At 36.5% G+C, this 25,762-nt stretch overlaps 2 protein-coding genes and 1 long non-coding RNA gene across 4 annotated transcripts; all 3 read left to right on the top strand.

Annotated features, from left to right (window-relative positions):
• Positions 1 to 7,068: 7,068 nt before the first annotated feature.
• LOC116028646 lies at positions 7,069 to 8,798 on the top strand. The gene is made up of 3 exons (XM_031270424.1): positions 7,069 to 8,256; positions 8,364 to 8,435; positions 8,524 to 8,798. Exons 1-3 carry the CDS (start codon positions 7,471 to 7,473, stop codon positions 8,527 to 8,529), a joined length of 864 nt encoding a protein of 287 aa, XP_031126284.1. The 5' UTR covers positions 7,069 to 7,470; the 3' UTR covers positions 8,530 to 8,798.
• A 3,110-nt stretch (positions 8,799 to 11,908) lies between these two features.
• Positions 11,909 to 25,251, top strand: LOC116030865 (transcription factor DUO1-like). 2 transcript variants are annotated; one of them, XM_031273217.1, is made up of 4 exons: positions 11,909 to 12,434; positions 13,923 to 14,024; positions 24,072 to 24,330; positions 24,586 to 25,251. In XM_031273217.1, exons 2-4 carry the CDS (start codon positions 14,008 to 14,010, stop codon positions 25,045 to 25,047), a joined length of 738 nt encoding a protein of 245 aa, XP_031129077.1. In that variant the 5' UTR covers positions 11,909 to 12,434; positions 13,923 to 14,007; the 3' UTR covers positions 25,048 to 25,251. The 2 variants fall into 2 exon arrangements, with proteins under 2 accessions (XP_031129077.1, XP_031129076.1); XM_031273216.1 differs by lacking the exons at positions 11,909 to 12,434; positions 13,923 to 14,024 and adding an exon at positions 23,159 to 23,498.
• LOC116030866 lies at positions 16,889 to 18,185 on the top strand. Its single transcript, XR_004100454.1, has 2 exons — positions 16,889 to 17,310; positions 17,548 to 18,185. It is a non-coding gene; the product is annotated as an uncharacterized LOC116030866 (long non-coding RNA).
• Positions 25,252 to 25,762: the final 511 nt, after the last annotated feature.

Raw genomic sequence — 25,762 nt, 5'->3', positions numbered from 1 at the left:
TTATTAATTCTTAATAATAATAATAATAATAATAATAATATAATCGGATAATAACCGGAGTAATTATTATTATTATTATTATTATTACGGTAAATTGATTTAAAATAATAACAGGATTGATTATTATTAATAAAAGGCAAATTGCAAATTATTACGGAGTAATTTTTAATTCTTAATAATAATAATAATAATAATAATAATAATAATATAATCGGATACTAACATGAGTGATTAATCAATCAATAATCAATAATTATTAGGCAAATTGCATACAATAAAATAGAAATTGCATGCTAACGTACATTATAAAAAGGCAATAATTCTTAATCGGTGAAAAACGGTAAATTAATTTAAAATAATTATAGGATTGCTTAGGCAATAATTCTTAATTGTGTAAAAATGATAAATTGATTTAAAATAATATCAGGAGTGATTATTATTAATAAAGGCAAATTGCAAATTATTAATTCTTAATCAGATAGTAACAGGAGTGATTATTATAAACAAAGGCAAATTGCAATGATTTAATAAAAGCAAATTGGAGTTAATTACCGATTTGGTCTCTCGACTATTGGGATTTCACCACTTTGGTCCTCGATAATTTTTCTTGCTCAATTAAGTCCTCGATTTTGAAAAAATTAACCAATTTGATTCTTCGTTTATTTTACCATTTGATATCCGTTAAATTGGGACCAAATTGGTAATTTTCACTATAGTCAAGGGACCATTTCAGTCAAAATTAATTACCGAAATGGTCCATTGACTATAGCAAAATTACCAATTTGGTCCTGATTTAACGGCTGTTTAACACCAAAATAAACGGAGGACCAAATTGGTTAATTTTTTCAAAGTCGAGGACTTAATTGAGCAAGAAAAATTGTCGAGTACCAAAGTGGTGAAATCCCAATAGTCGAGGGACCAAATCGGTAATTAACTCAAGCAAATTGCATACAATAAAATAGAAATTCCATGCTAAAGCTAATCCATTGAATCTACCTTGCAACATACGGAGTACTTGATTGTAAGTAAGATTTCAACAATTTCAACTTTGAAGAACTTGATAATTTGTGTGATCAAGAAGAATTGAAGAATTAGTTGAGTTGCGGTCTCCGATTTGTCGAATTGCGAATTGCGAATTGTCGAATTGCATTGGGGTACTGGTACATATTTTATAGAGTTGCGAATTGCCGAATTGCGAAATTGACAATGTCCTTAATCATTATAGTCTGAACGTGCTAATTGAGAAGAATTTGCAAATTGAGATCTGGGATTAATATATATACACACACACACACACTTTTTAGTTTTTTTTTAAAGGAATTATCAATTGGGCTTAATTTCACCCTATCACTCCATGCACTTCACTTGAAATTAATCAAATTATGTAAACTATATATGCATATAATTTTTTTTTAAAAATATGAGGCCCCCCAAAATTGGGGGCCCTGTGTGGTTGCTCAGGTTAGACATGCCTAGAACCGACCCTGAACATGCATGTGGCAATTTATATCGTGAACCAGTGTGCACAATGGGTTGTGCACGCCGTACCAAAATGACGTCGTTTTGTTCATTTTAATTAACAGTTTGTTTTGTTTTTTGTTTTTTTTTGGAAATCACGTTTCCTGTTTTGGCTGTTAACTTCCAAATAAAAAAAAATTGCGTTGTTCAGATTGACAGTTTTGATTTGTTTGTTGTTGATGCAAATAAATTCGTATGTGATATTCGTTGATTGAACTATATAAGAATAGTTATAGGATTGTTTTTGAAACAACTAGATGATCTGAAGGTTAGGAGGATGAGATCTGTGTATTTGTGTTAATATTCTGTGTATTCTTTGAATGCATTCTGTGTATTGTAGATTACGATTCTGTGTATTCATGTTAGGGGTACTTAAACATAGGTTGTGACGTGTTTTGTGTATTCGAATGTTAGGAGGATAATTTCTGTGTAGTTGTGTCAATATTCTGTGTATACCTGAAGTCATTCTGTGTATTCTAGACAAGGATTCTGTGTATTCCCTGAAGTCATTCAAAATGGCGTCCGTCCAGTCAGCCGTCCACTAACATAAATAATACGGCGTCGTTTTGGACCAGGGTTCACAATGCGGCAAATTATTGTGTGGACCATGATCGTAGCTGTGTGGACCATGAATATAAGGTACATTTTTATTATACTAAAAATACATTATTTTTGTACTGTAGGTACATTATTTCATTGTATATATAAAATAATCTACTTTTAATACTTAAATAATGTACTCTAAAATAATGTACTTTATATACAAAAATAATGTACCTTTAGTATATTAAAAATGCATTTTTTATTTATAGTCCGCACAGTTGTGTAGATCATGGTCCATGCAATAATAATTGCACAATGCATTGTGAACCCTGGTCCACGGTATAAGGATTGCATGCATGTATAACAATTGTGCACCCACCCCCATCTTCCACACAAATATAATCCAATAATCATTTAGTGACGACATCATTAAGTTTATTCTTAAGTATTCCCCACAATCTTGATGTGCAATTCCCATATCCGAGAGTGACAAATTGATGGGTGACACATATACTCATCACAAATAATGAAACACTGTGGAACAATCTTTTGACATAATTTTTAAATTCTTAATATTATATCAAAATCTGATTTTGTTTCAAAAAAAAAAAATCAAAATCTGATTTTCCATTGGTTTGTTAACTAAATGGCCAAAAAAAGAAAGAAGGCCAAATCTTAAAATTTGAATCTTACCCAACTTACCTAACACATCGTACATATGGTTTCCTAATCATTATACATGTCACCATTAAGGTACTTCTAATAAAGTTATCACATTCTCTAATACCACCTGTTTTGAAATTTTACATTACTTAAAATTTTAATTAAGGATATGATTTTAAAAAAAAAACCTACAAAATCATTCTCAACAATTTCTCATCCTTGAAAACTATAAAAGGACATATAACAATCTTTTAAATAATGTAAAATTTGTAAACAGAATGCAAAATATATCCTTAATGATGTTAGATACAATCATACAAGTTACATAAGTTAACCAAAGTAGTGTGGTTATTGTTATATTATATAATCTTATTTGTTTCAAATTATTAGATAACTCATAATAATATGAGACTACTCTCGCATAAAACTTTATATAGGGTTCAAATAAGAATAAGGGCCTACTGTAAAAAGTGAGGACTGATCATAGTCGGCATAAGGGTTTCTCATTGGTTAAGAATTTTCGTTAAAAAAATACGAGTCGATTTTATCATTAGTTTGTAATATTTATACAATGAACCCCACACATTTTTCCTTAATTTTCAGCAACCCTTAATTGTTGATCTACCCGAATAGATAGACCAAATAACTGTGTGTGTGTGTGTGTGTGTATTATATACACAAAAATTAAATGAGAACCACTCCTAAGTAAGAACGTGAGAACTAACATGACAATCTACATGGATGCACACAAACTACTCCAAGGTAGATTGTGTGGATTGTGCGCCTGAAATAATAGATTGTGTGTATTCATGTATAAGTTCACAATTCTCACATAAGGGGTGGTTCTCACTTGAACACAAACCTATGTGTGTGTGTGTGTGTGTGTAGGTCTATAATCAAGTGAGCACTGACCTTAATGTGCAAACCTGCAAACTTTTGAAGGATTGCACTGCACTTACTATATGATTGCACCACATCTGGATACAAGAACAGAATATAGCTAAACAAAAGCAAATAAAAAAAACTCCTATAGTTAAGGAGAGCCAATACATGTGTTAATGTAAAACATAAAACTAGGAAAACTATAGAAATAATCTTACTGCCAAGGACCTTGTGGTCTAGTGGCATCAAACCTTTCCCTTTATATGGGAGGTCAGTGGAGTCAATACTGATTCTTGTGCTTCCATAGGCTGCATTGTAATAGAGTTAGTAGAATTCAAAAAAAAATAATAAAAATAATCTTACTGACTTAATTTATTCAACATTTATTCCCTTAAATTGAAGATAAGATCTTCAGAAACTTCAATTTAAACAAATTCACAAACTCCCAGCAACTTCCTGGTCTTCACTTTTGCAGTAGAAAAGATCAATTGTTCCCTCCCTTGTGAGATTCCTAAGGAAATGAAATCTCATGTTAATGTGTTTGCTCCTCCCATGTAAAACTGAATTTTTTGAAAGTTTAATGGTAGAGCTATTATCACGATAAATTGGAGTAGGTACTTCTTGCTTGAAATTCAATTCTCCAAGTAAATTCCTCAACCAGATTGCTTGGCAGACACAGTTAGTTACATCTATAAATTCCGGTTTCGTTGTTGATAAAGTGACAATAGGTTGTTTTTTGGAAGACAATGAAATGAATCTTGAACCAAGCATAAAAGCATGACCGAATGTGCTCTTCCTATCGTCTTGATCTCATGCATAATCACTATCAGTAAAAGCATATAAATTTGGTTTTTAACCTTTCTTGTAGAATATCCCATAATTTGTCATTCCTTTTAAGTACCGAAGAATCCTTTTTGTAGACAAAAAATGAACCTCCTTTGGGTTCTCCATATACTTGTTTATCAAACTCACAACATGCATAGTATCAGGCCTTGTGGTTGTCAAATACATTAAGCTTCCTACCAACTGCTTGTAAAGGGTGCTATCAATATTTTTCTATTCCTGATTTCGAATAAGTTTTAAGACTCACTTCATTAGGTGTGCTAACTGAATTGCAACTCTCCATTCCAAACTTATTCAAAATCCCCTGCACATACTTCTTTTGAGAAATAAAAGTCCCCTTAGCAGTCTGCATTATTTCTATACCAAGATAATAATGCATCATTCCAAGGTCAGTCATATCAAATTCACGCATCATACATTATTTAAAAATTTCAAACAAAGAAACATCATTTCCGGTGAAAATAAGATCATCAACATATAAACTCACAATCAACATTTTCCCATTTGTTTCAATCTTAACAAAAAGTGTGTGTTCATATGGACATTTTGTAAAACCTTCTCTTAAAAAATAAGCTTCAATATGGCTATACCAAGCACAGAGAGCTTGTTTTAGCCCGTATAGAGTGTTTTTTAATTAAGTTTATAAACTTTATTCTCACTACCAAACTTCTCATCCCGGAGGTTGATGAATAAATTCATGCTCCTCAAGTTCACCATGTAGAAAGACAGCTTTCACATCTAATTGATAAATATGCCATGAATGATGAGCCGCCAATGCAATAACCAACCTGATTGTGCCATGTCTTGCTACCGGGGCAAAAACTCATTTATAATCTATTCCAAACTCTTGCTTATAGCCTTTAGCTACTAAGTGGACATTGAGTTTATCAATTTCACCATTCGGTTTCACTTTTGTTTTATAAATCCACTTGACACTAACTGTTTTATATCCATCTGGAGGCTCAGTTAGCTCCCATGTATCATTTCATTCAATGGTTGCGATCTCCTCATCCATCACTTTTTGCCATTTTGATTCTCTGGCTGCTTCTTCAAATGTTGTAGGATCACAATCTGAAAATAAGACAAAATGAGTAAGTGGGTCTTCAACATTATTTACCTCATAATCAGCCATCCAAGTGGGTTTTCTTGGAATCCGTTGAGAACATCAGAGTTGATTATTTGAAGATTCTGATGCATTATTTGAAACATATGAATTTTGTTGGTTAGTCTCCATAGGTTGTTGCCTTTGTTCCTCTACATCATTTCCTTCAAAATTGACCGAAATCCGTTGTTGTGCTACATCATCATTCCAATGCCAAAAATTGTTTTCATAAAAAACCACATCACGACTGATAATTATTTTCTTAGTGATAGGACTATAAAGTTTATAAGCCTTTGAATGCTGCCTTCTGAGCTTCAGACCCGCAGCGGATGATTCTGCTACTGCAGGGTCGATCACCTCCCAAAACTCTTTCGACCTCAGAAAGTTTCCCATCAACATACTCCAATAATCATAGTGACCATCGAAGCGTGGAATTGCAGGTTGAACAAAGTTTTCTGTGGTCATTTTGCTTATGAGAAATAGTGGAAGATATGTAACTCTCACTCACTTGTGTTTCACTCACTCACTAGTGGCTCTGATACAACTCTTAAATAATAAATGATTGCAAGAAAAACACTATGTACTATTGGTTTAGAACTTTAGCCTTAAATAGGCCATACAAGAACAATATAGCTAAACAGAAGCAAATAATAAAACTTCTACAATTAAGGAGAGCCAATACATGTGCTAATGTAAAACATAAAACTAGGACAACTGTAGAAATAATTTTATTGACTTAATTTATTCAACAATGATTGCACTGCAAGATCTTCTAGACATGTCTGGGAGCCGTAGTGGTGCAAACATGTAGTAGTTGTGGTGCAATTCTTCAGAAGTTCGAAGGTTCGCAAGTTAAAGTTGATTCTTACTTGATTATGATTCTCTGTATATGTGCGTGCGTGCGTGTAAGAAATGTAAAGAAAACATAAGGGAGCTTACACAACTCATGTTCTTAGTAATCATTTTACATGTAATCCGTTAGTTGTTTACAACTAGTTTAGTTTATATTGTTTAATAATAATAATATTATTATTATTATTATTCTCAAAAAATATTATTATTAATATTAAATTATTTTTTTAATTTATATCAAATTTAAAATAAATTAAATTTAATTAATAAAATATATTAAACAATAAACTCATAGTCTTATATGTTATTTTACATGTAATTAACTAGTTGTAAACAACTAACTTATCAAATATCGTTATACAAATTGAAACAACTAATACAATCAACTATTAGTTCATATAATCAACTATTAGCTATCACATGTCTACACAAGTTTAGTTTATTGATTCAGTAAACAATATTTGAGAGAAATTATTAACTATCACGGTTAAAAACCCCTTAATTTGGCCCAAAGGAATCCTAGTTAGAATGAGAAAGGAAAAAAAAATAAAAAAAAGACGAATTTTGGCCATAGATTATAGGGAAGAGAAGGGCAGAATGGGAAAATAAAGCCAATTCCCTAACTTCATCTGATATTGCGCAGGGAGAACCCTGTTTTTCCATTCATTCACCTCTCGCTGCTATCTTTTCTTCTTCTTCTTCACTTCACCCATTCTCTAAGCCATCTTCTCTCTCTCTCTCTCTCTCTCTCTCTCTCTCTCTCTCTCTCTAGGGTTTCTGTCCATTGTTTGTTTAAGGCGCAGTTTCTCAATCTTCTCTTATATTCTCTTTTTGCATTCATATACAGATACATATGCGTATACTTTTTTTTGTTTTCATATTCTTGTGATCGGATTTCACTGTGAAGATTCTTTCGCCATGGGCGAATAAAAAGCTCTGTACTTGATTTCTATTGACAAGTATTTTATTTGGTTCGATATTTGATTCGAGAAGAGAACGATAAAGCTGAAGATTTCTGCGAAATCGGGTAGAGAGATTTGACATTTTATTTCCAGACGGTGTTGTATATGGAGACTATGACGTCGACCGTGCCTGCTAAGTCTCAGCCGCTACACAACTTTGCTTTGCCTCACTTGAAGTGGAAGAAGAATCATCACTCCAACAACCACCACCGCGGCCGCTCCCCCAAGCTCCCCGAATCGGCATCATCTCCGTCGCGGGTTGATTCGCCCATACGGAAGTCTCAGTCGCCACTGCTACACTCGTTTCAGTCTCCCAATCATGAGTCCTTGGCCCCGCCGCCGCGCCAATCTCCCATGCTCGGCGGAGATTTGGTTTCGGAATCGAGTAGGCGGAATTCGGCGTCTCCGGAGAAGTTGGAGAAGAAACATAGGGTTTCGGAGACGGATGCGATTGGGCAGAAAGAAAGCAGATCAAAAATAGTGCTGAAACTCCCTCGTAAAAATAAGGGCGTGGAAATTCAGGAGGAGACAAAGGCCGATGAGGCTCAGGAGGAGGGAAAGACGGCTGTTGCTCCTGTAGATCAGGAATCATCGGAAGAGCCAGTGCCGAAGACATGGAATTTGAGGCCCAGGAAGCCGATACAGAAGTCATTGAATTTGAATGGAGTCCAATTCAAAGTGGCTATGATAGAGGACAAAACTCAGTCGCCTCACAGGACTCCAATCAGGTCGGAGGCCGAGTTGAACAGTGCTGAGAAGAAAGAGAAGCGGCAGAGATTTTCACTTGCGCTCTCCAGGGAAGAGATTGAAGAGGATATATTTGCCCTAACCGGATCCAAACCGGTAAGGCGGCCCAAGAAGAGAGCTAAATCTGTTCAGAAACAGCTTGACGTATGAATCTGCCCTTTACGCATATTTCTTTCACCTCTTCTCTTATTCACTATTATTATCTTTATGAATTATGATCTGATTTATATTTAATGTTTCTCTATCTGCAGACTCTTTTTCCTGGGTTATGGTTGGCTTCAATTACTCCGGATTCATATAAAGTCTCTGAAATACCTCTAAAGGTATAGTCTTGTTGTATAGATTTATGGCTTTCATTTCCTTTGGTTGAGTATTTGTTGCCCGGTTTTGAGAACATACTTTTTCTTGCAGGGGTAGTTGGAATTGTTCCCAGAAGGTTGTAGTTCAGATGGTCTTTGGAATTTTGAAGACATGACTTAGAAAGTTTGTCATCTCATAGGAGGTTTAATCAGCTGTTACCTGTAAAGATAAAGAAGGGATAAACTGCTTTTCTTCTTTCCTTCATAGCTTTTCTTGATTATCTCAGAGAAATGGAAAATAATTTTAGTTCTTTTATTTCATTGATAGCAGCAGATGTACATATGGATTTTCAATCAATTTAATGGGTTTCTGCTTTCAAATTTTAATACCTTGTGCCAATGCTCTTTGAATCCCTTAGTTATCTGATATTTCTTCGGTTGAGGACCTTTCATTTCTACATGTAGTTGATACTATCATGATGGTATATCTAATGCTTCTTTCTATATTCATGATTCGGCCTGTTGCTGTTATCAGTGGGGACTATATTGAGGGTTAACATTGTTGGCTTCATATTTTGTAGTCTCCATAAACAGTACTGGTTTTGCAGCAATCTGAGAATCTTGTATGAGCCACAATAATTGCCTATATATGGTTTGAGGAGAATCTTGTATGAGCCACAATAATTGCCTATATGTGGTTTGAGGAGAACATTTTGGAATAGGCTAGATTTGGTTGGAGTTTAATGTGTGTGGAGGGCTAAATTATGTTTGATTTTCATCCTGTTGTGTGTGCTTACATTTGTTGGTAGCCATTGCATATATTAGATATTTGTCCTGTTGCAGACATGCTTGCTTTGACTGTGCTATATATGTTAATGATTGGCATTTGTTTGCATGGTAGAAATCTTGTGCAGCTGCCAACTGTGAACTACTAATGCTGATATTGATGAGAGTTGGAACTATTGATGGATGGAGCAAGAGTGCAAGACCTGAGATCATATGCCTGTAACACTTGTTTATTTTATGTGTTCAGTATCTTGTCTTGGATTGCTCATCTAAATCCATAGTGTCTTCAATCTTGTGACAAAAGGTGGAATCACCCACCTAGGTGCTTTATACCCCGATCCGACAAGATATCAACTTGTCAACAGATACTAGATTTTTGTTCACTATGCATAAGGAACCCCCTCATTTTAAGAGGTTACTCATACATTGATAAGACTTTTTTTTTTTTGAGTACTACTGACTCTGTGATAATGTAGTATCTGTTCATAGCTACTTTCTCAACCTACTAAAGCACAAAGAGTCAACAGTTGCCTTCACTGAGACTCGAACCCACTCCCATCATCCATGTGGGAGTGTTAACCGGGACACCGAATGCCACTATCACAAGGTCTTTGACTACATTGATAAGACTTGATCCTTAATTTTTGTAATAAATTTTATCTCTATAACCAATTGAGTTATCCTTCAATCTCATGACCAAAAGATAAATGGCACTGCTAGGAAAGGCTCTCACTTAGAGTCCACATTTGGCTGATAAATTTGCTTGACCGCATCATATTTTTGCTCCTAAATGGTTCTTGGTTGATATGGGTGTGCGTTCCACTGCTCCTTCACAGTCCTTGGTGGCCTTAATGCCTTACTGCCGGTTCGGTTTGGTTTGCTGAAAATATTTGAAAGAAAATGAAATTAAAATTCTATGAAAAAAAAATTATCGAAAAGATTAATTACATTGTTTGATTAGCGAAAAATAAAGTACTGACAATATTGATTTCATTGTTTCGTTGGGTTTGAAATTGTAAAAATAATGAGCATAAAGAAAATTATACTTTACACAATAATAACAACAATAATTATAATGGTAAATAAGAAAAGTTGGTGAGAGCATAATTGTCCTACTTGTTTTCCATAAAAAACAAAATACTAAGGGGGGCCATGGAAAATGTTTTCCTCATTCTTGAAGAAAATATTTTCCATGAACCAAACAAAAAACTAGTTTTCCTCAAATTCAAGGAAAATATTTTCTTTTCCAGCAAATCAAACATGCCCTTATAGGTTGTTTGGTTGACATGAATTGTAATTCAATGTCAACATAATTTCATGGAAAAAGAAACTACATTGTTTGGTTGGAGAGAATTACAATTCTCTCAATTCAACCTATGAATTGCAATTCATCCATACAAAGGAAAGAGAAAAGAGAGAAAATAACATATTATCCCTTGAATATTATTATTGATATTACTACACAAGGACATTTTAGTCTTTATATCACTTCTTCTCAATATTATTATTGATATTACTACACAATGTGTGTGTGTGTGTGTGTGTGTGTATATATATATATGAAAAGAAAAGGAAGGGATCATGAGCACTATCCAAAAGGAACGGACCTCTAGCTGAGTTGGTAGAGGTGGACGGGATGGCAGTACAAGCGATGATCAAAAGGGCCTCCAGCGCACACCAGATCCATATGGGTATCTAGTTCTGGGTAGGAACCCGCGTGTACTGAGCGATGTGGGAAGACCAGGTGTTGGTAAATCCCAAAAGTGTGATGTCGTCTGTATAGGACACGTACAGAAACTTTTCTTTCTAGTTCTTTAAGGAGGGGAGGCCTGCAAATATGGTATGATGGTGAACCGGGGAGAAGTGCAAAATGGAATAGGTGTGGCCTATGCTAAATAGGCGTAGGAACAAAGCCAAGGACGAAGACACCTTAACCTCACGACATCTGATCACGAAGTAGGTAATAAGTCTGTGGGCATTTAGGGTAAATTGGTATGGGGTGACTTGGAAGGCGTTAAGAAGGGCTGACACAAAGGGATGGAGCAGAAATTGCAAGCCAATTGTTAGAAAAATAATGTATGGCTCAAATCCATGTTCACTACAAAAAAACGCGGAAATAACGACGGATTTAGCGACGGATTCGTTCCGTTGCTAATTTAACGACGGACTAGCGACAGTTTAGCGACGGATTTACTTATTTTAAAAAAATTAAAAATTAACGACGGATTAGCGACGAATTAACAACGGTAGTTTGCGACGGAAAAATGTTGTCGTTAAATCCGTAGCTAATTTTAGCGGTAAATTTTCGCGCATAAACTTGCGACGGACTAGCGACGGATTAGCGAAGGTTTTTCGTCAAAAATTTCGCGCCCATTTTTTAGAAGCAAAATAAACCCGGGAATCGTTAGCGCGTTTTCTTTTGGACAAAATCTAGCGACGGAAATTATAATCCGTCGCTAGATAATTAACGAAATGGGAAAAAAAAAATTTAAAATAAATTTTAGCGACGGAAATTTGAATCCGTCGCTAGACTTAGCGACGGATTCAAATTCCATCGCTAAATCTAGCGACGGACATAAAATTCGTCGCTAAATAATTAGCGTTGTTTTTATTTAAAATAAATCTAGCGACGGATTTAAATATCCGTCGCTAATTCTAAAAACCCTAGCATATTAATTCCATTTCAGATGTGCAAGCCGTCTCTTTCTCTCTTTATTATACGTACGCTATTTCAGATGTGAAGTTGATTGTCACGTTTCACCCAGGTGAGGAAGGAGATCGGCTGCCGCCGGCACCACCAATCGCGACGAGCAGCCGCAACGATGGTCGGAGTTGCAGCTAATCGACGGCAGCGAGGAACGGCGGTTGCAGTTGCGGTGGCGGCAGAGGCAGCGGATAGACGGCAGCGAGGAATGGCGGTTGCAGTTGCGGTGGCGGCGGAGGCAGCGGATCGACGGCGGAGGAACGGCGGTTGTCTTCGTCTCTCTTCGCCCCTCCATCTTTCTCGTCTCCCTCCTCTTTTTCCCGGCGAGCAACGACGAGAAGCTTCGCGGTAGTCCGGCGAGCTCATTCCGGCGAAGAGAGGCAGTGAGCAGTGGCGGCAGTCCGATGGTGGCTGAGGTCTTCTCCGGTCTTCATCTCCCCTGGCGAAGAGAGAGGCAGTGAATGTTGGTGGCCGACGGTGAGGAAGATGGAAAATCCCAGGCAGATTGGTCAATTACAGCTTATGTATTTGAGGTTAATATCTGCAGTTTGATCTGTCTATGCTTAATATCTGTAGTTTGATCTATCTTAATTTTGCTCTTTATTTGGTACTTCAACATTTTTTTCACACTTGTTTCTTTCATTCTTATAAGCTGACAGTGCTTTTCATTGACAATTTTACTATTTAGTTTATGAAAAGTTCCTATGCAGATGATTCATCATTCCCGTGGTTTTCTGACATCTAAAATATACTAATATTCCCCAAATATTTGCAAGGTTTCTTTTACTGAACTTAACCCTTTCCTGGGTTTTATGGAATGTAATTGTATGCTATCTTTGCTGATCACAATTATTTTGCTCTCTGCATTCAGTTAAACTGCAACGAAGACCTACAAGAAGTCCCTTTTTTTTTTTTTTTTTTTTTTTTTTTTTTTTTATTCCTTCTTGTGAAAGGTGGCTCTTGTAAACCTCAAGAACATTAGGTAAGAATTAGTACAGCTTTAAAGTTTAGACTTTAAGCTTCCCCTCACCCTGTCTAGTCAGCCTGAGTCATAATATTATTACAGACCAGAAGTTCATATAAAATGCTTCACCAGTTAAATAGTATATTGTATAATGCTATAGAAAAACTATTGCTAACACAGCAATGGTGATTGGTGAGACGCAATACATGGAATGCAAACAAATGAGTTTGACAAGCATCTTCAATTTAAATAGTTGACCTTGCTTATTGGAAAAATGGGGATTTCTTTAGCTTATTCTGCTTTTCTTGATAGTACTTCACTACTTCCAATGCCTCACAATGTCATAGGGAGCACTGCATTTTTATGCTGGTTCTTTTTCCAATCGGTTTAATGGAGTAAATAAATCATCTCCAGATATTTTGGCTATGTGTAATAATTTGCTCAAATTTCATCATAGATATTTCTGTAAGTTATTAAAAGAAATTGGTGCACTTTGTTTTCATGTTTTCATAGAGAGTTTCATAGCTTATAGCCTTATAGGTCTCTTGACACCACATCTCAACAGTCTTGATATGAAAATCATTGTAACTGTACCAAGAAAAATCATTGGGTATTTGGGTCTGTAGTATACCATGCTAGTGGCATTTTTATCTTATCTTTTATATTTGAGAATGATTTATGCCTTGTTCCTTTTCTGATTTTTTTCTTTATTTGGTGAATAATTTTGCTTGTGGGGATCATGTTGGTGTGCGGCTAACACGAACTTTATCCCATTTTTTTTTCTTTTGATTTGCTGAACTTCCTCACTTTTAATGTTTTTATTGTTTCATTCTGTCACATTATTTACATATTTATATTTATGTTCTTCTGTACATGGAGCACTCTAGAGTATCTAGAAATATATTATTGTTAACTACTTAACTACTAACTGCTTGCGATATTTATTGGCCCTTTAAATTTGTGTTTGGGCTTTAAATTGCATTTAAGTGTTCTACTATGAGAAAAATGTCTTGTATAGTATTCCAACTAACATGAGATATTCTATGGCTTTTACCAGTCACACAGCAGCCATTGCAGCAAGAAACAATAACAATGGGATTCCTGTCAAAATGGATTGATTTGAATTTGGAAAAGCAAGTGGAATGGCTCCCCGTGCAAGGTAAGCCATTTTAGCTTCAAAGTCATTTTACGAAAATTTCTGTGAGTATTTAGTAAGGTATTTGGATGCCAATTCCTCCAGTTATGTAGCTCATCAAGTGTAGAACATACACAAAACATTTCATAATAATCCAAGGAGTAGAAGTATTGTTTTTGAATTATTTTCCAAAATCTGGACAGCATACTGCCAAGGGTAGAAACATAATTATCTGTTTATGTTTGAAGATCAAATTGACTCAAACTTTTTATGGATATCAAGTTCTATAAGTTTAGGTTCTACCATAAAAATTTCAAGTAAAAAGGAGTTCGGGAAGTATTTTTACCGAATTAATTTCCAAAACTGGTTGGGAGAAATCTGGACAGCACATTGCTAAGGGTAGAAACGTAATTTTCTGTGTTTATTTGAAGATCAAATTAACTCAAACTTTTTATGGATATCAAGTATTATAAGTTTAGGTTCTACCATAAAAATTTCAAGTAAAAAGGAGTTCGGGAAGTATTTTTACCGAATCAATCTTTCTACCCACATCATTGTTAGTGACTTGAAAGTTGATTTGAATGTGTGTTTGAGTATATCCGTCGCTATTTCCTTTCAATTTCGTCACCAGATTTTCAAATTAAGAAATTAGTGACGGATATTTTTTTGATTTAGCGATGGATTTTCCGTCACTAGATTTAGCAACAAAAGTTATCGTCGTTATTCCCTCGCAAATTTCATCATAATTTCGTCGCTAGAAAGAATTTAGCGACGGATTTATTTTCTTTAGCGACGGATATTTCCGTCGCTAGAATCTAGCGACAGAAAAAATTTTGTCGCTAAATTCTAGCGAGAAGGGTTTTTGTGACGGACAGAATCCGTTGCTAAACCCTTTTAGCGACGGATTTTGGCCTTTTAGCGACGGATTTTGTCCGTCGCTAAAAACGCGTTTTTTTGTAGTGGTTGTCACCTTGCAGCACATAGGCATCCACGTAGCATGTCTTCATTCTCCACCTCCTACACGTTCCCCGAACTTAGCTCTCATTCTTATGTTTGCCGCACATTTCTCTAATTTTAGTGTATAAATAGTTATCTTTGTTTTGTAATTCAAATGCATCAATATCATCTATTGTAATTCATTCTTCTTTCTTTTCTTTTAGCTACTCTCACGTATCCTTATATATAATATATATATATATATATATTTCCTTTCCTACTCTTTTAATTAAGAGTATAATATATATATATATATTATTATATTTTCCCATTTAGTTAATTATTTGTCATTTCTATTATTTTCCTATTATTCAACTTCTATAATTCTCAATTTTCGATTATTCGCTTCCGCATTATTTCGCTATATTCCTAACAAGTGGTATCAGAGCGGTTTAATTGAGAATTATTTTCAAAGATGTCGACTGTTACCAAGTTCGATATCGAGAAGTTCGACGGGAAAATTAGCTTTTCTATTTGGAAGGTTCAGATGGAAGCCGTTCTAACCTAGAACGGTTTGAAGAAAGCGCTAGCTGGGAAGAAGAAGAAACCGGCTACAATGACAGATGAAGCTTGGGAAGATTTGGACGACAAGGCACGCTCAACCATTCAATTGTGCCTGTCTAAATCGGTTCTACGTGAGGTGATAGGTGAGACGACTACGTCAGATTTATGGGACGAGCTGGATTCGCTCTATATGGACAAATCTCTGTGGAACAAACTGCGCCTGAAGGAGCGGCTGTACACAATCCGTATGACGGAAGGTACTTCAATTCAGTCTCATTTGGATGAATTCAATTCTATTTTATTGGACTTGGAAAATATTGATGTCGTAATTGACGATGAGGATCTTGCTATTTTATTGCTTGTTTCTCTCCCTGAATCATACAAGCATTTCAAAGAAATTATGCTGTATGGTAATTCTCTTGGAGTCCTAACTTTCGACAGTGTTAAGTCGAACCTATTGTCCAAAGAAAAATTTGACTTAGAAACTAAGTCTGAGGACAAAGGTGAAGGCTTAAATGTTAGGGGTCGTTCACTTGAAATAGGGAGTAGCAATAAAAAATCTAGATCCAAGTCCAAAGGACGTAAGTCCAACAAATCCTATAAGTACTACAAGAAGCATGGTCATGATGTGACTGAATGCTTCAAACTAAAGAACAAGCAAGAGAGAGAGAAGAAGTCTGCTGAAGCTAGTGTTGTTGAAAGTGATTCAGAAGGCAATGTTATGTTATCTGTTAGCTCCGGTGACAAACAGAGCGACACTAAGTGGATTCTTGACTCTGGTTGTACATTCCACATGTGTCCTCACAAAGACTGGTTCGTTTCTCTAGAACCAGTTGATGGTGGAGTTGTCTTGTTGGGTAATGATACCCAATGCAAGGTTAGTGGAATTGGAAGTGTGCAGATCAAAACTCATGATAACGTTATCAGGACTCTTACCAATGCTCGGTATATTCCTAATTTGAAACGCAATCTGATTTCATTGGGCACCTTGGAATCTCTGGGGTTCAAGTACACAGCTGAAGGTGGAGTTTTGAAGGTTATAAAAGGCTCCCTTGTTCTCATGAAAGCTTTTCGTTCTGGAAGCTTGTACGTGTTGCATGGCAGTACAGTGACAGGTTCAGTTGAGGTATCCTCATCGGTGTCTGATGTTGATTTCACTCAACTATGGCATATTCGTCTGGGGCATATGAGTGAGAAAGGCATGCATATCCTGAGCAAGAAAGGCATCCTCGGTTCAGGTACGGGTAAATTACAATTCTGTGAGCATTGTGTTTTTGGGAAACAAAAGAGGGTTAGTTTCTCTACTGCTACACACCGTACCAAAGATGTATTGGAATATATACATTCTGATTTATGGGGACCGACTAAATTCCAGTCTATGGGAGGCTGTAGATATTTTATGTCTATTACTGATGACTTTTCTCGTAAAGTCTGGGTCTATTTCCTGAAACATAAAAATCAGGAATTTTCTATTTTCAAAAAGTGGAAAATTCTCGTTGAGACTCAAACAGGAAAAAAGGTCAAGAAGCTCAGGACAGACAATGGCTTGGAGTTCTGTGAGAGAGATTTCACTAAGTTGCAGCACAAGGAATTGCCAGGCACAAAACCTTGCCTGGAAAACCCCAGCAAAATGGTGTTGCCGAACGTATGAACAGGACTCTATTAGAGAGAGCTCGTTGTATGCTCTCTAATGCTGGGTTATGGAAATGCCGTGACTTTTGGGCCGAAGCCGTTTCTACTGCATCCTATTTGGTAAATAGGTCTCCACATGCATCCCTCGATTTCAACATTCCAGAGAAAGTTTGGTCAGGTAATCCTGTTGACTACTCTATGTTAAGAGTTTTTGGATGTCCTGCATATGCTCATTCTAGTACGGGTAAATTAAACCCTAGAGCTATCAAATGCATTTTCCTTGGTTATACTTTTGAGTCAAAAGGATATTGTTTATGGTCTCCTGATTCCAACAAGATCATTCTAAGTCGAGATATCACTTTTGATGAAAATGCACTACTTTCTTCTGGAAAAGATCGTGTTATTCCCAATACAGGTGATACATAGAGTACTGGTGAGAAGGTGGAGTTTGAGTTCAGGCCTATGAATAGTATTACTACCACTGATGATAATACAAACGATAATGCATCTACTAGTACTGCGCCTCTCGTCGAGCAACAACGAGAGTATTCTATCGCCCAAGACCGGCCTAGGAGGACAATTAAAAAACCTGCTAGGTATGCTACTAGTGATGATGAAACCCACTTGGTTGCTTACGCACTTTCAGTTGCACAGGAGTTTGATGGTGATCCATCCGGTTATTCTGAGGCTATTTCCTATGTCAACTCGTCCAAGTGGTTAGTTACTTACCAAGCCTCTTCCAATTACTAAGTTCAAGTAGTGCTTGAGTTTAGTCAACTGTTTCAGTGGCGAATTCTACCATGTATTTGATCCAAAGTGGAGATTGTTAGAAAAATAATGTATGGCTCAAATCCATGTTGTCACCTTGCAGCACATAGGCATCCACGTAGCATGTCTTCATTCTCCACCTCCTACACGTTCCCCGAACTTAGCTCTCATTCTTATGTTTGCCGCACATTTCTCTAATTTTAGTGTATAAATAGTTATCTTTGTTTTGTAATTCAAATGCATCAATATCATCTATTGTAATTCATTCTTCTTTCTTTTCTTTTAGCTACTCTCACGTATCCTTATATATAATATATATATATATATTTCCTTTCCTACTCTTTTAATTAAGAGTATAATATATATATATTATTATATTTTCCCATTTAGTTAATTATTTGTCATTTCTATTATTTTCCTATTATTCAATTTCTATAATTCTCAATTTTCGATTATTCGCTTCCGCATTATTCCGCTATATTCCTAACACCAATATATATCGAATGATAATGGATGGTCACTAAATGAGGGCGAGGAGGTTTTACCATGTTATGTGAGGCCTCCACCCTCACCACGGTCACCCCTAATCCTAGCCATTCCACCACAGATTTCAATTCCAGTTCGGACACCTTGGAAGGGATATTGCGGAAGGCAGAAGGACCCAAGGGTGGAGCCGAACGAGTAAGAGGGGGTACCAACCTGTTTCAGCGAGGAGAAGCCTAGACAGCGTTGGAGGAGGAGGGTCGTGTGTCCGGAGTATCCTCAGAAAAAAGGTGAGTGGCAGTGTTGTTGAGAGGATGCAAAGCGAGCGAACCCTGGGTTAACGGTGGAAGAGGCCTAGTTGGTGGTAGTGGACGGTGGCATGGTGGGGGTGGCGACAATATTAACAAGTGTCATGAGAGTCAAGGGGCTTGAGATGGGAAGAGTTAGTTGACTTGGGGAAAGGGATTGTGTGGAGGGGCTGTGAAGAAAGAGGTGAAGTTGGTGGAGGAGGATTGAGAGCTTTGAAAAAAGGGGTTTGAGCGAGGATCCATGGCGATATAAAGGGGAGGAAGCTGGAAGTTAGGGAAGAGGGGACAGTTGCTGGATTTGAGGAGGGGTTGGAGAAATTGGTTAAGATGATATATAAATAAGGGGTTGGAGAAATTGGAGTTTGACAGGTCGTGCGCAGTGGCACGTGTCCGCGTCATGCCTTTGGGCATGGCGCAGGTTGTGCACTTCATACCCTATTCCTTGGGGGTTTGACCGGAGACTCTAGGTACGTGGATGGTTGGGGCTGTCTTGGCGAGAAGGCGTGGGATGCGTGTCTGGTGGGGAGTTGGCGCCATCTTGATGTCGTACACGTGGAGGGTGCCAAGGGATCCATCGATATTATAAAAGGGGAGGATCCAGTCCAAGCAAATCATCCATCAGATCATGATCCATATCTTAACTCAGTGGTCAAGTCCTCCTTCCTTTGGTTGGTTTGCTTGGGTTCAAGTCTCAGTGGCAGTATAGTTAGGTATTCTTTATTATTTATTTATTAGTCCCTAAGTTCCTTATCTGTTGTATTTATTTTCTGGCCCCTTATTATTTATTTATTATTTTGGGCCACCATTTCCTAGGTCGGTACGTTTGGACTTTGTACATATTGGAACGTTATACAGTGGACCAGGGTCCACAATGCATTGTGGACCCTGGTCCGAAATGAGTCGCGCGTATTACATGTTTTTTTTTAATTAAAATATAACTGTAATTTGAACAAAAAAATAGTGACGAAGAAGCAAGAACAAAAAACACACACAAGTTCATCAGATCACAAAAATACAAAAAATGTGAATATTTAAACAACATTGTGAAATTTGAAAAACATGGAACATAAGAGATAATACTTGGGCTTATATTCTATGTATCCTAACATTCGAATGCACAAACACATCACAACCTGTGTTACTAACATGAATACACAGAACGGTTGCCTAGAATACACAAAATATTGACACAAAATACACATAACCCATCCTCTTAACATTCGAATGTTACTAACATGAATACATAGAATGGTTGCCTAGAATACACAGAACGTTTGCTTAGAATACACAGAATATTGACACAAAATACACAGAACTCATCCTTCTAACATTCGAATTTTACTAACATGAATACACAAAACATTTGCCTAGAATACACATAATATTTGACACAAAATACACAGAACTCATCCTCCTAACATTTGAATGCACAAACACATCACAACTTGTGTTAATAACATGAATACACAGAACGGTTGCCTAGAATACACAAAATATTGACAGAAAATACACAGAACTCATCCTCTTAAACATTCGAATGCACAAACACATCACAACCTGTGTTACTAACATGAATACGCAGAACGATTGCCTAGAATACACAGAGTGATTGCTTATAATACATAGAACGATTGCCTAGAATACACAAAACTCATCATTTGGTACGGGATGCACAATGCATTGTGCACGATATAAATTGTCGTACATATTCTGCTGGGTCTCACGCCCCAATCAATAATATCACTATTTTCTATTCTGTTCTATATTATTACATCTGGTTTATGGTGGACCTAGTCCCGATAAAGCCATCTCATCATTATTATTAGGCTAAAGTGTCATCTAACACCACGAACTATATCCCATTATTCATGCCGCACCCTGAACTTTCATATCGTATATATCGAGCCACAAACCCAAAACTAAAATTCACCTAGAACTTTTAGCAGGTTTCCCTGTCTTCCTGCTGACTTGGCGTAGGTTTCCCACTGATGTGACATTTCTTTTAATCTTATGTGTCCGTAACATTTCTTTTAACCTTATGTGTTCATGTAAGCATTTACATATTAAAAATTAAAATAAAATAAAAAAGAATACATTATGAAAATAAAGCATTTCTATAAATTTGAAAAATTGAAAAAATACTAAACAAAAAATTAGCCAAAAAAATATAAATTCTATAAAAAAAATTTGAAACATTGGAATTGCAAAATTGAAAAAAGTATACATTATGAAAATAAAAAGAAGAAAATTCTAGTTATTTTAATGTAATATTTTTTAAAAAATTTTTAATATGTAAATGCTTACATGGACAACATAAGGTTAAAAGAAATGCAAACCTGCGCCATGTCAGCAAGAAGACAGGAAACCTGCTAAAAGTTCTAGGTGAATTTTATTTTTTGGGCTAAAGTGCCATCCCGCACCATGAACCATAAGCGATTCTTCATGCCGCACCCTGCCCTTTAATAAGTGATTATTTGATCCACCAACCATTATATTTTTTCGCCTAGAACTTTTTGTAGGTTTCCAGGTTACTATGATGACATGGCATAGGTTATTAGTTGATGTGGCCCTTCCTTTAAAGTCAACCCCAAATATTTAAGTCAACTCTCAAAATCAAAGGCAAAGAGTTACTCTCCACTCGTTGCTCGCCGTCTCCAAAGCTAAAATTTATCTGGCAGTTGAACAGCACTCCAGGCGACTGGAAAATACACGACTTTGGACAAAATGCTGAGGCGAGATCTAACAAGCGCCGCCGCCACGCTCCAGCAACGGCACTCCTGCCACGCGTTAGCCGTGTGGCGGTCTTTGTAGTCGGTTGGCTAACATTATACATGGAGGAGGGGATGAAAATGATGAGGATGACATTAATCAATTGTTTGTCCATGTTTACATCTCCAAGTCTAGTCAAAAGGAGTCTTTGCGTTTTCTGTGTGGCTTATATCCTGATGCTTTGGGAATTCATTCAGTCTCATTGAGAACCAGGGATGACGACATAGGGTTTCTTGAAGCCTGAAATAAGTATGGTGGTCCAATATGAACGTGATGGAGGGAATTACAAGAGTAGAGAAGGAGAAAGATATTTGTTATTGAATGCAGAATGAACCATTACAGTGTTATGTTACAATGAAGATGGACGACTTATATACACAATGCTATGGAGAGAAACAGTTACAGCAACAAAGCAATAAGAAATTGATCTTCTTCCTCCAACACAGTATTTCAAGATATAGATGAAAGGACTAGAGATGCATTTCACAGCTACATTGAGGAGCGTGGAATCAGTGAAGACCATTAGAATCTCATGCGCTGGTTCTCCGGCGGTAAGCACAACGGGCAGTGCGAAACGGCATCAGTCCGGCGGCTCTCGTTAACTGCTTGATGGCCGATACTTTCTTCGTCTTCCCTGGAAAACTGGCCAAGAAATATAAGCTTCTGTATACTTTATTGGTTTTGAAGAGATGATGGATCAAAGCTATGCGATTGCCTTTTGGAGTCCCAAACTTTCCAGACGTCACTGTTTTGCATCACACAACCCACAACTAAGTATGAAAAACTGATTTAGTCTTGAAGCTGTAGAATGAAGAAGCTGACTGTTGACTACCAAATGGAAGGCGGAAAAAAAAAACTACAAAAAAAGAAAAATAAAAAAATAAAAAATTTCATGTCAGCATATTATTACAGGCAACGTAGAAGTAACCTGCAAAAAGTTCTAGGCGAAAAAAATTTAATGGTTGGTGGATCGAATAATCACTTATGAAAGTACAGGGTGCGGCATGAAGAATGGCTTATGGTTCATGGTGCGGGATGACACTTTAGCTTATTTTTTGATTTGTGGCTCGATATATACGATATGAAAGTTCAGGGTGGGACATTAATAATTCGGTATAGTTCATGACGCTAAATGACACTTTAGCCTTATTATTATTATTATTATTATTTCCTACCCCTCATTTTGTATATTCATACCCTTTTTTGATGGGTTCGATCCTATAAAATCAAATGTTTTCATATCAAAATTTTAAAAAAGAAAATCCTTAAAAAGTTTAGATAAACTAAATACTTGAAAAAACTTTATTTAAAAAATTACTTTTATATTTCCCAAATAATACTAAACATATTAACTAATTTTTTTTAAAAATATATTTCCCATGTTTTTTATTGAAGAAAATAGTAGCAAACAACGAGCGTTGAAACAAATGTCATAAAAATATATTATTTTGAAAAAAAAAAAGAAAAAGAAGAAAATACAATACAGTGAGGGGTGGGGAATTATTTCTTATCCCAAAATGAAATTTGTGCTCTCAAATCTTTAAATAAATAATTTTTTTTTTAAAAAAAAAAAAAGTAAAAATGGGGAATGTGGGCTAAATATTAGGCGGATAGTGGCAAAACCCGCCATAACTGTCACAGCCCCAAAACCAAATAGATAAATTTGAGGAAAAAAATAAATTAAAAAAAAAAAAAAAAAAGAGAGAATTATTATATAGAAGTGTGGAGTTTGGAGTAGAGGGTAAAGGAACAACACTACTAGAGTTGTATCACATGAGAAAAATCGAGCGAAAAAAGCAGGGTTTGGATTCGCATTGGGAAATTGGAGGTTAATGGAGGGAAGAAGTTGGTGCAATGGAGAGTTGGGGGACATAAAGAAAGGTCCATGGAAAGTTGAGGAAGATGAGGTGCTTCTCAACCATGTCAACAAGTATGGCCCCAGAGACTGGAGCTCCATTCGATCCAAAGGCTTATTGCAGCGCACCGGAAAATCCTGTCGCCTCCGATGGGTCAACAAACTCCGACCCAACTTGAAGAAGTAACTAACTCTCTCTCGTTTTCGCCGTTTAATTTCAGTTTTACACTTTCCTTTTTCATCGATGTGAAAAGTTCATGCTGCAAGGGAGAGACATTTCGTTAATTTTGCTAAAATGTTGCTTTTTAACTGCTAGTATTTGGTTTGGTCCCCTTTTATATTCAGTTTGAAATTGGGAATTTTTCATCTAGAGTTTTCCTTCAATGGAATATGTTATTTTATTGCTTCCATTTTCCTTTATCTAATGTATTGGGAATCTGTCTGTGTTGGTTTAGAGGGTTGCATTAGAAAACTAGAATTGTTTTAAGTGAATAACTAAAGAGAAACTCTTGTGTTATTTGGTGAAGATTTCCTGGTGGGATTGGTGATTATAAGTTCCTACAAGGCTATAACTAGAGTTGTTTTTAATGTCTTCCTTCTGTTTTACTCATAAAGTTACTTGTTTACACAAATTATGGCATTTAATGAAAATTTAGTTAGTGGGGTTGTCTGGTAGGGTGGGTGTTCATGATCATATTTGGTGAAATGTGTGTGATACCTCTTTGTTTTCCTCCCTTGGGGTTGTTTTTCAAACAGTGGAGTGAAGTTTTCAGCAGAGGAGGAGAGGATTGTGATTGATCTTCAGGCACAATTCGGGAACAAATGGGCAAGGATAGCGACGTATTTGCCAGGAAGAACGGACAATGATGTGAAGAATTTTTGGAGTAGCAGGCAGAAGCGGCTGGCAAGAATCCTGCACAATTCAACGCCACAGTCTAGCAAGTCACGGGGAGACAGCAATAGTGGCAGCAGCGTTAAGGAAGTTCCCGCTCTTCTTGATGTTCCATCCTTGGAGGTATATGATTTTACTGATCCCATTTCCCCAACTATAAATTCTTTTTCGGTTTTGTTTAGTTCACTTAGGAGTTTTATTCGTAGAGATGCATAAGCCATTCGGGCTCTTTACACTTCAATGCTGTTAATTTGTGCAATGTTACTTGGACTATGTTATGCTTACTTGATGCTAAGGAGCTCAAACTTGAGGTATTATATTCCTATGTGTTCATCCTTTCTTAACTTGTGCATATGATTTTTTCGTCTCACAATTCAGGAACCTAAGTTCAGATCCTCTGCAAATGAAGAATCTTTGTCTAAGCCTCAGTCTTGCTCATCATCATATATTGAAAATTTCGAGGCAATCCCAATGCTAGATTTAATGAATCCAACTTCATTCACTTTCGAGCCTAATCTGCTACAGCTTGAGTATGCTCAGTGCGAGACCAAACCCTTCCATGGGTCACAGCCACAGCTTCCCTTTCCGCAGGTTCAGACGACAGACTTTTCGTTGCCACCTCTAGAAGGTCAAGATTTCGCCTCGAGGCTCGGGGATCTCAACTTCTTCGATGCGTTTGGAAATACGAGTGGTCCAGAACCAGAGACGAGCTGTGAGGGTGTTGTGAAGCAAGAAAGTGATGCTGTGATTAACCCTCTAAGCCCAGATAGCTTCATTGATGACTTCTCCATAGACATGTTTGATCATATTGAACCACTACCCAGCCCATCTGATTGGTGATGTGGGGATCTCAGATTCTCAATGTTGTTTGAACATGAAGGAGCTGTTTGTTTCTGATTTTAACCATATTAAGTACCTGCTAACAAAGATTTCATACTGATTGGTTCCCATTATTGTAGCATTGGACTACCTGATGTTTCATACCCTGTAATTTGTAATCCACAGTTTAAATACATCATGCATTGCACATTTCCTGCCCATTAACTTTCATCTTCACCACTTCACATACTTAGCATTCTCACTTTCAGATTTACCACTAATAAGTGGAAATTTTCTTGGTTGGTTTTGAAGTGTCCTAAATCCTAATAAAGTGCTAGTGATGAAAGTGGGTTAGATCATGGATATAATCTTAAGGTGTGTTTGGTTCAAGTTGTCTAAGATTATTTAAGTAATATGAGTATGATAATACTATTTATCACATTGTTTAGTTCAAATTATGAGATTCAAAGTTGATGTAGTGGTAATATTCTTAGAGAATTTGATTATTTTTCGTTCTCTCATGTAATCTAAGGGCATCTATATCAGCAGTTATTGTAAGGTTTATGTCAGTGAAAAAACTTGAGGAAGAAAATCTGCAAAATCGAGTTGCAGGAGAAGTTAAAAAAAAAAAACAAACAAAAAAAAACGCAAAACTAGTGCGTTTGGCGCACTTAGCGCCCCAGCGGGCGCGTGTTCCACGCGTGCCAGTTGGGGCCCGTTGGCAGCCACTTTGACG

This window comes from Ipomoea triloba, chromosome 9 (assembly GCF_003576645.1).
Source record: "Ipomoea triloba cultivar NCNSP0323 chromosome 9, ASM357664v1".
Classification (NCBI taxonomy): Eukaryota; Viridiplantae; Streptophyta; class Magnoliopsida; order Solanales; family Convolvulaceae; genus Ipomoea; species Ipomoea triloba.
This window is presented reverse-complemented; position numbering and strand designations above follow the sequence as displayed.